Genomic DNA, 14,216 nt, shown 5'->3' on the forward strand with positions numbered 1-14,216 from the left:
ATAAAACTTCGATATCTGATTGATTAATCGATTTTTATCAATATACGCGGGTTGAGGTAGTTCGCAATGAAGATTTGGTGTGCGTGAAGATCATAGTATGATGGTTCATCATATCGAGTGGGTGGTCGTAAAGCTTTCGTAATTCGAAGCGTTTAATGAGCGGAGATCCATCATGCATGCTGGGATCAGAAGCACATTTCTCGGGATGAGAATGTTTCCGCGCCGGAAACGGAAATCGCCCGAGCGTGGGAAAAGGTAATGATCATGACATGAGTACTAATTATCCGTTTGGCTTGCAAAGCATTTGTTTCTACATCGGACGGCTCATGAATAGGAATCCTTCAGATAGACAGATTTCCCATTAAGAAGAATGAATCGATAAACGAAAATCAATTTCAAGCACTGATTTCACAATTTTTACAAATATTATATATATAAAAAATTTCTTATACATTAATTTATGATAAAAATTGTAAACCTTGTACTATGTACGTACTTTTACTGTGTGTAAATTAGATTTAAAATTCAATGTTTTCTGAAAAGAGCTCATTGTGAATGATAACGGTGTTATGAGATCAGTTAGCGAGTAAGACATACTAAAGACAATAGAGTACATTATAAAGCTAATGAACAAATAATGAACAGTGCATTTCATTTTGTAAGTATTATCTATGAATGTAATTTTCTAGTTTTCAACGCGAAGGCTTAATTTAATCTCGTGTCCAAAATTCTTCTTTCGTAAAATTCTTCTTTCAGTTTAATATGCGCTAAAATATTAGACACAAATAGTTGTTCGCCAAAGTTGAACCACGTTAAAATCGAACATCCAATAAACTTTAGTAAGCTCGTGCCATCTGACGCAAGTTCGTGGAAGTCGATAAGCAAGTAGTTGAAAGTTCTTTGCCTAGAGGTGCTTTGATAGTATCGAAATACTGATACTTCCCATTTGGCATCCATTATTTTTCGGATTGATTGATTTATTTATAGCTTTGGTAACAGTAGACACGAGCAACAACGAGTAAAAGTCTAGCTGTGTGTGAAATTAGAATCGATATTCATAAATTGCGATATTATATAAGTGAAGCTATCGTTTCCTGTAATAAATTAATACTGTTCTAATTCAGTCATACACACCCCTGTGCGTGAGCCACGTGCCAAAAGGCATTTCTTTAAAATTTATGTCAATATTTTATTCAACCACTCCGAAAACCGATGGAAAAAGAAGCAAGACACTTATCGAATTGATGTATAAATTAAAATATTCATGAATTTAACAATTGCAGAAGCGATGCGTACAGTAGAAAATAGGGAACCAATTGCCAACCCACAAATGTAGAAAAGGTCTCGAAAAAATGAGCAACAACTAAGAGAAATACAAGACTTTGGGAATATCGAGGACGACCTATCTTCTGGGAATTTATATGCAATATAATTTATTGACGATTCCTACGATTGACGCGTCGAAGAAAAAAGGCCGATATTTGTCGAGTTTTAAATAATTCGCTTCAAATTAGACTTTATTCATAAACGCTTGATGTACCCGCGATTGTTACATGTCACATTAAAATAGATGAAAAAAGAATATTTAGACTGAGCATCATATGCAGATTTCTTCAACATCAAATGCCACGACTTTTGATGAAACAATTTAATAATTTAGTAAACTATTTTGGGCTGATGCTTAAATATGTAAATTTGTAAAACATGATTAATTATGATTTGACTATATAACTGCTTCATTCATGGAATCAATTATATAAATAATTAGAAGAAAATTTTGTATAATCTTATTTTTTTAACTTTTGATATGTGATCGCGCTTAAGCAAAAACTGTAAATGACAGTAAAATTTCATATAATAGATCTGGATAGATCTGGACTGCGGATTGATGAAAAAAATAATCAAAATGTTCTTTTTTATTTGTTCTCTATCTCCAAGGTGTATCATCTCATATCCTTTTGGAACTTATAAAAAATAAATGTGTAATTTTGATATGTAATATATTTTATGTATAATATACATTAACATACACATAACACATTAAAATATAACGCATAATTTCTATTTAAATAAAGCTACGAAATTTACTTCGGTTTGTTCTTTATGCGCCATTTTCCTCAGCAATTACTTTAAATCGAGATCAAGTTAAATCTCATGATTATATGATGTATGCCAAATTGGAATATTTCAAATAGAAGAAATAAAAAGAAATTGACGTTTGGCTTGATTGCTGATGATAACCATTTACCTTTCATCGCGCAGCGATACGTTTATCTATTTTTACTGCAGATTTTTTCCATATCAGTCTGACAGTCTGATATCAAAATGTATCTTATTTGCGTCATCTTTAATATATGACATATCATGCATATCTAAGCTGCGTCGGGGTAGAAGAGACCTAAGGTCGCTGACTTACTTGCGAAGCATATGTCGCGGTATCATATCGAGATGGGGGTTGCCCCATAAATGATCAATCCTTCCGCAAAGGGTTTTGAGGCGTCTTCTTATATGTTATGTGAGGTTTATAATGTACCGAGTTAGTCGAGTCTCCGTGAGAGTAGGTTGAAACTTATTCTCGACGATAATCATTCTTGCACATTCAAGAGACCATGGCCTCCTTTTTATTGTGCTGTGTGAAACACTTAAAAATGCTGATCTAGAGATTCTAAATAACATGTACGACGCTTAATAATAAAATTCTACAAAAATATGAAAAAAAAAAAAAAAAAACATTGTAAAAATGTTAATTTGTATTTGTTTTAATCAAGATCAATAAGTACAACAGTTTGTATTATTTGTTTAATATATTTAATTTAAATAAAAAATGCTTTTTTTTTCAAAAATTCTCCAATGAGTGGACGATCCTAGATTGTTGGCACAGGTGGCACGATTTTTACTATCGCTTATCGAACTGCCACAAATCGAAGACGAATGCATTATCTCATCGGTACCGGCGCGTTCCAATTCCAGGTCGAGTCTGGGTTATGCTGCCGACAAGAGTGTTCCGCGATATACGACGCGACACCGGCATGACACGAATACACACGCGAGACCGTGGTAGCGAGTTAGAAAGGAAGCAAACGGCCGACCGGCTGACCAACCACGGATACGCCTTCAGCGGTGGTTGCTTGCCATAAGTCGTGCAGGTCATGCACGACGGGTCAGGAGAGAGAAGTCAGTCATACCGACGCCGTGCTACCATTCGCGTCAGTGATTGGCTAAGCCTGCGAAAGCTCCTTTTCGAGGATACTAAACTCGATCGCTCGCCACGCAAATATATACAAACGGACGCGCGAAGCTGACTTAGACGAAGGGCCGGAAACTCGCGAGAAAGCTCGTGGATGGTGCATACTTGTTATCTTCAGGCAGATTTCTCCGTCACGTGACGACGGGTGGGTAGAGGAAATGAATGGTGTGAAAGTATAAAAATTTGCTTGAAACGGAACTCTGGGCTGGTTAGTTTGTTTTATATAGCGTATTTTCGAGCGATGCGAGTAGCGGGTATATTTGAAGTAGTATAAAAATAGAGGAGACGGAAGAAGAGAGCAGAAAGAAGTTTTATTTTTAGGAGTTTGTATGAAAATAATTATTGTAAAATTTGATTATTTTTATATAGCATAGGAAGTATCAGATGAGATTGATGACAGTAAAATTGATTTTTGATCGTGAGGAAATCTCAATTTTTTATTTCATTCAATAGTACTCCAATTAATAGTATTCGAATTAAGGCGATTGATAGCTGACTCTAAAGCTTAGGTAACACTTAGGAGCCTCTTCTGATCGATTATTTGCTTCTGCACGAGTTTTTGGTCAAGTTGGTTAGGCTTATCGGAATACATCAAAGAAGCCTTGTGGGAACTAGCTCTCATCAATTTGAATAGCACTTTAGATGAGAATACTTTTTCGTTTGTTGTTCTTATCTTGAATAGGAACGAAGCAGTTCTTAACTTTGAACTAATCATAAACGATTCGTCATAGGAGATTCAGCGATGTAAAATCATGAAGTTGACGAAACCAAATTGTCCTAGTTGTGCAAAAGTTAGTGAGAACGGTTTAACTCTTTAAAGTGTACTATGACTGTAACGATCGAAGGTTGATTTACGAGTTCCACTTACAGAGTACAGCCAATGTGGATGACTTTGTACTACTGAGAGTTATCTGTTTATTTCTTACGTTCTATTTTTTAAGAATAATAGAAATGTTTAATCTTGTTTAAAGTTAGGTACTTTTATTTTGTGGGCCACATATAACGTTTATACTTTACAAGTATTTTAAAAAGCTAGAGTGTCAATTATTTTAAAATTTTTAAATTATATAATTAATTATTATATATCTTGCACTTAATTAAAGCTGTTATTTAAGTTTTTAGCTTATTTTTGTGAGGTTCATGCATAAGTGTTACTTTATATCATTACATAGTTAGTTTTCACGAACTATTAACTATCCTTTACAGTTTTATATTATATTTTAATTCATCTTAAAATTTAAATTAATTTAAAAAATTCAAAAATCAATTAAAATTATTATGTTATATATCATTCGCGCAGTGGTTTAATTTTTAATTCCATTAAAACTTATGTATTTGCATACTAACATTATGTTGCATTTTTTTCGAAATAATTTTGTTTTATTTTTGTATAGCTTTGGTGCGGAACGATGCATGATTGCATGGAATCGTTGTGTTCGTCTTTGAATTGGGGTTAGCGTGCCAGGTGAACCTCATTTTCTGGTATTGACCAGATGGTCGGGGTGCCTTACGGCACCGCCATCTTGCAACTATTGGCAGAAGCGTTCCAGCGATTATTTTCCTTATGACAGATCAGAAAAGCTTATATGAAAAAATTGATTTTATATTATAGATATTTTATTTTATTGTCATTTTGATTGCATTGTTGAATATATCGATGTGTGTTTTGTCTTGTTGAGTGCACGCGCAAGAAAAAAATTAAAAATATATTTCTTCTAACAGGAAAATTGAATATCAAACACGAAAACTTGGTACGATTGTCTAGATTAAATACATTTGTCTTCCCTGATCAAATACAATGGTCACAAGCGAACTTGAGCGGGATAGATTGGCTGGTTGCCAACTCGATCAACGGGTTAAGTCCAGCCACGTGTTTTACTCTTGGCGTTAAAAGCTTGCCAACCATCGGCTATCTCATTCTGCCAGAAGCTTTTTTCTTTACTTTTATTCATTCCATAACCGAGGGTCTTATTCCTATTGTCATCTTTACGTGATAAATCAGTTAGTGTTACATTCTCATTCAGCAATTTGGCATTTTGTAATGATAATAGATGTAAGGTAATAGAGATTAGTCATCATTGATGCGATTTATAAGAACCAAATATCTGACATATTATTTTTCATATTAATTAGAATTATTTTTATATAAGAACAATTTTTAAATTCATAATTTAATATTAATATTAATATTTTGTTAAATTTGAAAATATAAATTAAGAAAAATTTTGAAATTATAACAATTTTACAATTTTAATAATTTAATATTTTACAATTTTAATATTTGCACGATTCAATTCTTGAAACAAAAAAACAAAATGTTAGTAAAAAAGTGTTTATTAACTTTTTAAAAATTTTCTTTTTCAAAAAGATTTATTCTTGTCGATTGTCAATTTTTCTAGTTTCAAATTTTCATTTGTCAAAATATAGTGCGACAGAATACTATACTAATTTGAGTTATTAAAAATCAAATATATTATCAATCTCAGAGTACTTTCTGTTTTGAAATATAAGAATAATTATTCATATTAAACGGTTTGTTAACTGCAATTAATTAATATTATTAATATTATTAATATTATCTAAAAAAACGAGAAAAAATGAGAGTAATAAAAAGCTTATGAATTAGATCATTATTCATGCGTAGCTGGAAGATTAGTTATTAGATTAGTGTGTCAATCTGCTCGTACACCTTCCGCCGACTAATCGGGGTTATCCTACTGCCCCTGCTCCACTCCGTGTTTCATCCCTCTCCCCACGATCCTTCTTCCCCATATATCTGTCTATTGGCCTCTTATGCTCTGCAGTGCTGCCACCAATTGTTTTCTTCAAAAATCAGAAATATAACATACGGGCGTGAAGAGGGTGGGTTATAGTGGCATGTTGGAACTGACGATAGCATGTTCACGCAAAGAGATTCGATCACTGTGATATCCGGACTTTACGTCCGATACTAAGTCTCTTTCTCGGTAACCTCATTATTAATTTATCAACTGCGTCATCCGCGATTATACCGTTTATTCCGTTTATACCGATGATTCATTTGTTCATCAATGTCCAAGGGTATTTTTTAGCACATGACAACAGATGAAGTCGCGGTCGTGACTTAGCGTTAACGGAATTTCCATTTCGATCGATTCGTGTCATTCTTACGCGTCAGCCTCCCTTCGTTTTTCACGCCGATCAGCCTCTACTTCTATTACGCTCAATGCGCTGAAAGCCGTCGTCACCACCCTTTCCCAATTTCCGTACATTGTTGCATCGTACTTTATACAGCGGTGGCGGTGCTGCCATCGCGCGGTAGAATCACCAAGGGGGCGTATCACGCAGAGATGCGAAGGGATGCGGAGGGTGCATCGCGTCGCGCTAAGTGAGTCGGCGTGATCGCGGGACGGAAGTAGGATCGCGTCTCAGCATCAGTGTCGTTGCACCGTGCACGTTGCAGCACGCATCTCTCTTCCTGTCGTAAGGTCACCTCTGATCTTCCTGGTGCCATCCCCTCTCACTCCTCGTGCTCCTCGAACGCGCGCCTCACCCTCTCCCGAAAATCGGATGAGTGGCGTGTGCGAGCCAGGGTGAAAGGGACAGACAAATCAGTCAGTAGTGACGCGTGCATGAGGCTGGGCAATCCGGCGTGCCGGGTTCCGTCCCGGTTACGCGACGACAGGTCCTTAAGCCCTTCGTCGTGGTCATTTTCGCCGCGTTCACAGAGCGTACTACGGATCGGTGATCATAAAGTTGAGAGAAGCAGGAGCCGTGAGTCGGCGCCGACCGAGAGCGAGCGGAAGGTGCGCGGAATCGTCGGCAGGGGCAGTCACGGAGGTCGGAGAGGTGGAGTCATCGCGGGCGGCGATCATCGCGGGTTTGAATGGGTGGGCCGGGCGCCGGTAGGGTTACCAGGCACGAGCTGAACGCGGTGCCCCAGAGCCACGTCGGTCACGGGGAACGTGCCCTTGGTGAACCGCCAGCACCAGGCTGCCGTTGTCATCCCCCGGAGCGATCATCTGGCAGCACCACCCGCCACTCCGCCCAGCAGCTGCCACCCTCGCCGCCGCCGCTCACCTCTCTGCATATCGGTAACAACAACGGCACTGCCTGTGCCGTCATCAGCAGCAACAACAACACCACTGTCACCACGAATCCGAGCGACGGTAAAGCCAAGAAGGCGGCCGCCATGTCTTCGCCGCCGAAACATCGCAGGGGCTTCGACCCCAACGACCCGGCGGAATATCACCGCTATCGTCGCGTTAAGACGAAGCAGCGGTGAGTGCTTTCACCTGTGATATCGATATCGATTGTTTCTCTTTCGACCCACTGGAAGGCTGATATTGACAACCGGCTGATATAACGTGCCTAATCCATCCCTTTCTCTTTTTTGTTGACATTTTCCTGATTTTTCAATAATTTATAGTTACAAGTGAAGCGGTGATATTATCTTCGGTAATATCTCATTTTTTTTTATATTTATATGTTAACAAGTGAATTTTTGGAATTTTAAAATCTATACATATTTATTAAATTTTTTTCTTAAATAATTTTTTCTCTTGTACTATAAATTCTTTTTATAGATATTAATGTTACTTTTCTTAAGGGCTTTTCTTAATTCCTAGATGACTTAATTATTTATTAATAATCAAGCATTTACTTGCATTTACTATGTACCACTTGTAACTATTCCTTCCAGGAATGCCGGCTCATTCAAGAGACTGTACACATCAATGTGGAACAGTCGAGTCCGATATCCTTCTTCTCTGTCCGTGCGATCCATCGAGTATTCGTCACTAGATATCTGGAAACGCGGTATTCCCACACGGGGGAATCGAAATGTCACAGGGATATACATGTCCGCCGTGACTCACGTGCCTTGTCGATTTAATATTTCTTATCAATCGATATCCTCATATGTATTATCGCATGTATATGTGTTTTTTTTTTTTTCCTTATTTTCGGTCGGTTGATAAAATTAGTCGGCCGTATAACGAATACCGATGATGAAGAAAGTCATGAAAACGCGATAGATCGCAAGATGAAGCATGATTAATTATGGAATCCAAATTCTCCCTTATTTTTGGGATATTTTCGTTTCATTATCCTTGTCACGCAGCTTCCATTGATGCCGAATGCACAATGTTCACAGAGGCTTTGTATGTCCCACATCGTGTGACCTTCGGCGACGGACACAGACCTCCCTGAGATCCCCCGACACATCCACCAGCACAAGGCATTATAAAACACACATAAGCTTGCGATGTTCGATGTTGGACCGCTTACTGGTTGTATCCCCGCCGCTACAATGCGACGAAAGTACGATCATATCAATAATAAAAAAGATATATTGTTCCCCGAAAATAAATCCAGCGTCCTTTCTGAAGCACCTTATAATATTAGCATGATATTATCATATTAAGGAGCGATATAGCGAATCCAATATGTAAACATAGTACAAATATATAAGTAAACTAATTATATATATATATATATATATTATATAATAACTAATTATATATATATATATATATATATATATATATATATATATATATATATATATAACATAAAAAGCGACATATGCAATCGATTTATAGAATTATAGGGTAACATTAGGTATCTAATTTATACCATCTTGATCTCTTATTTGATTGATATATAGAAGAAGAAGAAATAAATCAAGTGTACGCATAAAATTCAGATATTGCGTAAAATTAATAAATAGTCCAATAGTAAAATCTAAATCGCTCATCGCGTCTTGATCGGAGCTTGGAATGCGCTGTCATGGAATGGGGAGGCTTGCACCTTGAGCAAAAGAGCTTTCACGCACTGCGAATGTTTGGTGCGATGCTGCGAATTTTGCAGTGAACAACTCATGGAATGTTCCGCTCGGTGTGTCAACTCCGAAAAAGATTGGCTTCTGCTTTGGAAGATATACGAGGAAACGCCGGAAAAAGTAAAAATGGCTCTCATCAACCCTCTGCCCCCTCCCCCCTTTATTGCTCATGCTACGAAGATATCCTGTCTCTCTCCTTAGTGAGTTTTATGTTCCAATTAGCTTGCCAGCGTGTTCGAAACACCGATGATTGATTAATTTATTAATTGAAGAGCCAAGCATATATATAAAAGTGCAATAATATACTATATTTACAAAATATCTTTTCTTTATATCTTCGTTTATTTAGACTTGTTATAAAAATGTTATACTTTTTTTTTATATATATATAGATACTTGCTTCTTCAATTATTATCAATTTAAAGGCATCAGTGGTGCGTTATTCGTTCCGAGCATACATTTGCACTGTGAGAACGCGCATGCATGGTCTCATCGAAAGATTGCACGTGAGATGTGACAAGATAATGTTGATGCGAATATGGTAATACATTATTTGTGCGAGTGTACTTTAAAATTAACAGTAACTGTTAGGGTATTAACGCAATATTAAAAATACTATGGTAAAAATAAAACGAAGGTATAAGAAGATTTACAAGCTCTATTTTGAATGACAACTTCATCCCTTATATTATAGTACATATGTATATGTATACTTTGAAAATTTATAACTTTGCCTAGGATCGTATTCAGATGATTTCACTTTGAAGAAAAGTGTTTAATGAATACTGGTTTGTGTAAAAATATTGCAATTTTTGTGTGTATGTGTATATAGGTCATTTGTAAAGAATTATTGTGCATAATTTATTAGTTTATTTATTGAATATAAATATTCTAAGAATGGGAAGAACACTAATTAATTATACGATGGATATTTTTAATTAATTAGACTTGGATAATTAGAAACTCTAGACTAATCGATATAAATATAGATAGAAAACTATTACTTGATAAAGCATCTTGAAGCATAGAGATTTAATTGTATGCTACTTTATCAGAGAAATTTTCTTTTTTCAAAAATTATTTCTCAATATTGTTGTTTTTTATTTTTTTATAATGCATTTTTTTATAATGCATTTTTTTATAATTACTAATATACAAGTGTCAAATTGCGTTATTTTGAAGTGGCGCAAATTTTTCCATTGTTGCTCTTTTTACTAAAATGAAAGTTTACGAATTATTAAAGTACTTGTAAAAAGCGTGAAGTCAACAACAAAATACTACTTCTATTTGACACTTCAATAACGTTACGTTAATATTTAAGTATTTTACTAAACATATTCATATTTTACTTGTATGACTTGCTCTCTCTCACTCTCACTCTCTCTCTCTCTCTCTCTCTCTCTCTTTGGATATTCAGAATATCTATTACTTAATTTTACTGATATTACTGAAGGACTAATTATAAGATCTTTTTTATGTTACTCATTTTCGCATTTTATTTATTTATCTACTTTATGTAACGTTCTTTGAGTTCCTCTTCATCGCGTTTTGCTTGTCGCATCGCATCATGATTACTTTACTAGATGAACTTCATCTCTCGTCCTTTTTAATTGCGTCTCGCGATCGATTCCATTCCATTTTTCTCTTTTTCTACGTTGTCCTGCTTTTTCGCGGTGATCCTCGCTTTACCTGTGACGTCGGGACGTAAATTAAATCTTGCGCACGAGCTTCGACTTGAATCTCAAGCAAAAGAAACACGGTCATTTATTACCACGATTACATTATCGCTGTCAGCTTTATTCCTTAATTTTTTGAATTATTATTAGATTTATTGTTCCCAATAAGATCTTTTCGTATTAATCTTTTATATCAATACAATGCAATATTGTATATGTAACAGATTTGTACTGTTCTTTCCTTTTCGATGAAACATGTATGTTCCGACATGTTTAAATAAATTTTTTATTATTAGTCATTAGTCAAATAGAATTTTATTTTATTTTAAAAGAATTATTAAAATTTTAATCAATAAATATTTTTTTATGCCAAATATTATAAAGTATAAAAAATGATTGATGTTACAAAATTCAAAAAGTTTCGCTAAACAATAAAAATTTTGGTGCGTATTCAAAATCTGCAAAAGTTCAATTAAATAAATCTTAATTAAACTTCTTCTCAAGGGTTTTCTTTTCAATAATATCTACAACGTAGTAAATGGTTATATAGATAAAATATTAACATGACATTGACACTATAAATAATTATTTAGGAGAGTTATAAATACAACTCATGAGAGAGATTCAGCAAAGAGGAGACATATAACAGTTCTCCACCAATTATACAGACTGTAGACGCCGATACTGTCGGGATGTCGGGGTATCCTTCAACAAATACGAAATCGATTTCTTTTTTAGGAGAATGCCAGTAAAAAATTAATCTTAGAGTTGTTTAACAACGAAAATTGAAGCTTGCCCACTATTACGTGAATGTTCGATAATGTCAAACCGCGAACGAAGTTTATACTCTCGAATATACGAGTGTCTGAGGCTACTCTTACATAAGCACATGTTCTTTATGTGATAACTTACATTTCTTCGCGTCCCTGAACATTTGGAAGCCCTTTAAAAGCCTTTGCTTTATAAACTGTACTGATGAAAGGCATGCGGGTCCGACAGCAATGGCTTTCTTGGAACTTTCAAATAGCTCTTTATCAAAAGCCGTTCGTGAAATATGTGTACATAAAATGTGATGAAACACATGAAAAAGAAAGGTTTGTTGGTGCAGTATATTTTATGCCCTTGCTGCAAATGCTTTTAATCATATAAAAGGTAAAATGTAAAAGGTAAAAAGGTTTATCAACAATATTAATTTTATTTGTTAATTCTGTTAGATTTAGAAGTTATTTTACTAATAATAATTAATTCTTTTATTATAATAGCAAAATTTATCAAGGATGTTTTATTTTAGTGACAAATTTGTGTTTTTATAAGGACCTACAACGTAAAATCTTTCAACAACAAAATAATTTGTTGTATTATTAATATTTGTTGTATCATTAAAAATGGCTATAGTAATAAAGTTGAATTATTTTTATATATACAATAGCAGCCAATCTGTTTTTGCTATTCTTTCTTATGTGAAAAAGATTAAATATAAATTTGTTACTTAATAATTTTAAAAATCATACAAAATTTAATTTAAATTTTAAAATACGTTTGTATCATAAATTTTGCTTAAAATAATTGATTGATTAAAATGATTGGAAAGTTTGTACACAGGTTTTTGTACTTGGAGAAATATATAAATTTAAGAAATGTCATATACGCAATTTAACAAAATCAATTTGCTCGACTATTTATGGATGAAATAGTGAATAGAAGTATGTCTGGATTCAATATTTTATATTTTCTCGACCTTTTGAAGCGTCTGAAGTGATCATTACATATTTGCGATTTTTTCTTTGTCGTCTATTTCCTGTGAAGAAAGTATAAAAGAAGAATGCGTTTGTTAATACTTGTACAAATGTACAAATGTAGTTTAATATTCAATCATACTCATTCAGTCATTAGTAATATGAATTTATAACTGTCATTAGAAACAATGCGCTAATATTACAATTAACTTTTTAACAATCAACTATAAATCTTTCAATTCTTTTGAAGGATTTAGTAAGGTTTAGACTTTTAATATCAATTCTCCCTTATCATTTTCTCTGAATTATTAAGATTCTTTCAGAAATTTTTCTGATTCTTAGAGGGAAGGAAGAGGAAGAGAAAGTTTGTCTTTAATCGAAATTTTATATTGTTCTACAAAAGATATTGATCGAAATATACGACAAGTTTGATTGTGTATTATTTTCTTATTTTTATCCATTATGATTGCTATTGATTATTAGTGATTGATACACTTACTGATAATCATAACCATGACGGTCTTCCTTGTGTTAAATGCTTGGCACATCGTTTCATGTCACAATCAATCAGTTGTTCATAACAAGTCGAGAAGCGCTGTGAGTCTCTCCGCGGATTGGTGAAACCGGATTTAAAACACGAAAACGTGCATTATATAAGCATAAATTAATGATTTTTATTATAATATTTTTTATTTAATTTCCGACTTTTAAATATACATATTTGATTAATTTTATGATATTAATTATTTATTAACATATAAAGTCTAAAACATAGTGTGTAATGTGTTAATTTCACATATGTGTATTTGAAAAATATACCAAACTGATTGTTTAACTGATTATGAAATGTAGGTATTTTTCTTTTGTTGGTACCGTTGGCGAGTTGCTCGATTCGTGAGCGGATCTGAAATATGAACCTGAATATTCTTGTTTCCCGTTTGGAAAAACAAAGAGGTCCGAACACTCTTTTTCTAAAAACCTTGATTGGCAGCCCGGAGTCGTGCCTCATCGGATATCGTTTCGCGCTCGCCCCTCCCCCCTCCCCCCCGGGAAGGAAGCGGGGCCCCGAACGCGGACCCGCGAATCCTCAATCTCGCCCGAGTTTCGTCCCGAAAAGCTCGAGCGATATTATCGTTTCGGTAGCTATCATTTGTAATAAAAAGCCTACAGAAACAAATTAGTTTTGTATCGACAAGACGTTTCAATGTGTGACTTATTAATAATATTATTGGTGATCTCTATTGGTGTATCATGCATATTGCATATGCCGCAAGTACGCGTGGAATCGCGTATCGAATTCAACCAAAGGTTGGTGATAATTACAAATAAATTAACATAAATTTTTATAGTAATTTTCCTGTTAAAGAGCTAACTATTCTAACCCTTACTTTATTATGTTTTGTTGTGTTATAAATAAAACGAAATATTAAAAATCTTGCTCGTCAAAAATGATTTTAGAAGTTGCTTTCTAGAGGTATTTATTAATTACATAACAGATTGAATATTTGAAAAATAATACAACAAACAGTATTCTATTCGATTTTGATATTTTTTAAATTTATATTATCTTTCTACACAGTATATCGAATTGATAACGCAGTTTGCAACTCCGATGATATACGGGAAACTGATATCTGATGTAAATTTTAAAATTATCAGCTTGCGATGTGATTATTTAGCTTTAGAAATTGTCTGCTAGATGGCGTTTCCATAGCGTTTCTGTTCTATGTTACTGA

General features: G+C 34.3%; 1 protein-coding gene across 7 annotated transcripts in view; it reads left to right on the forward strand.

The window, feature by feature from the left end:
* Positions 1–14,216, forward strand: part of shaker (potassium voltage-gated channel protein Shaker) — a 107,279-nt gene that overhangs the window by 22,327 nt on the left and 70,736 nt on the right. Inside the window, exon 1 of one of the 7 annotated variants that reach the window (XM_089070975.1) lies at positions 5,997–7,507. The exons of 3 other annotated variants lie outside the window; for them this stretch is intronic. In XM_089070975.1, coding sequence (XP_088927101.1) covers positions 7,113–7,507 — 395 coding nt within the window. In that variant the 5' untranslated portion in view covers positions 5,997–7,112. Of the gene's footprint in view, positions 1–5,996; positions 7,508–14,216 lie in introns of those variants that run through there. 3 more of the 7 variants (XR_016137981.1, XM_089070973.1, XM_089070972.1) reach the window with 3 other exon arrangements.

Source organism: Pogonomyrmex barbatus, unplaced genomic scaffold (genome assembly GCF_055798465.1).
Source record: "Pogonomyrmex barbatus isolate J1 unplaced genomic scaffold, ASM5579846v1 scaffold11, whole genome shotgun sequence".
Classification (NCBI taxonomy): Eukaryota; Metazoa; Arthropoda; class Insecta; order Hymenoptera; family Formicidae; genus Pogonomyrmex; species Pogonomyrmex barbatus.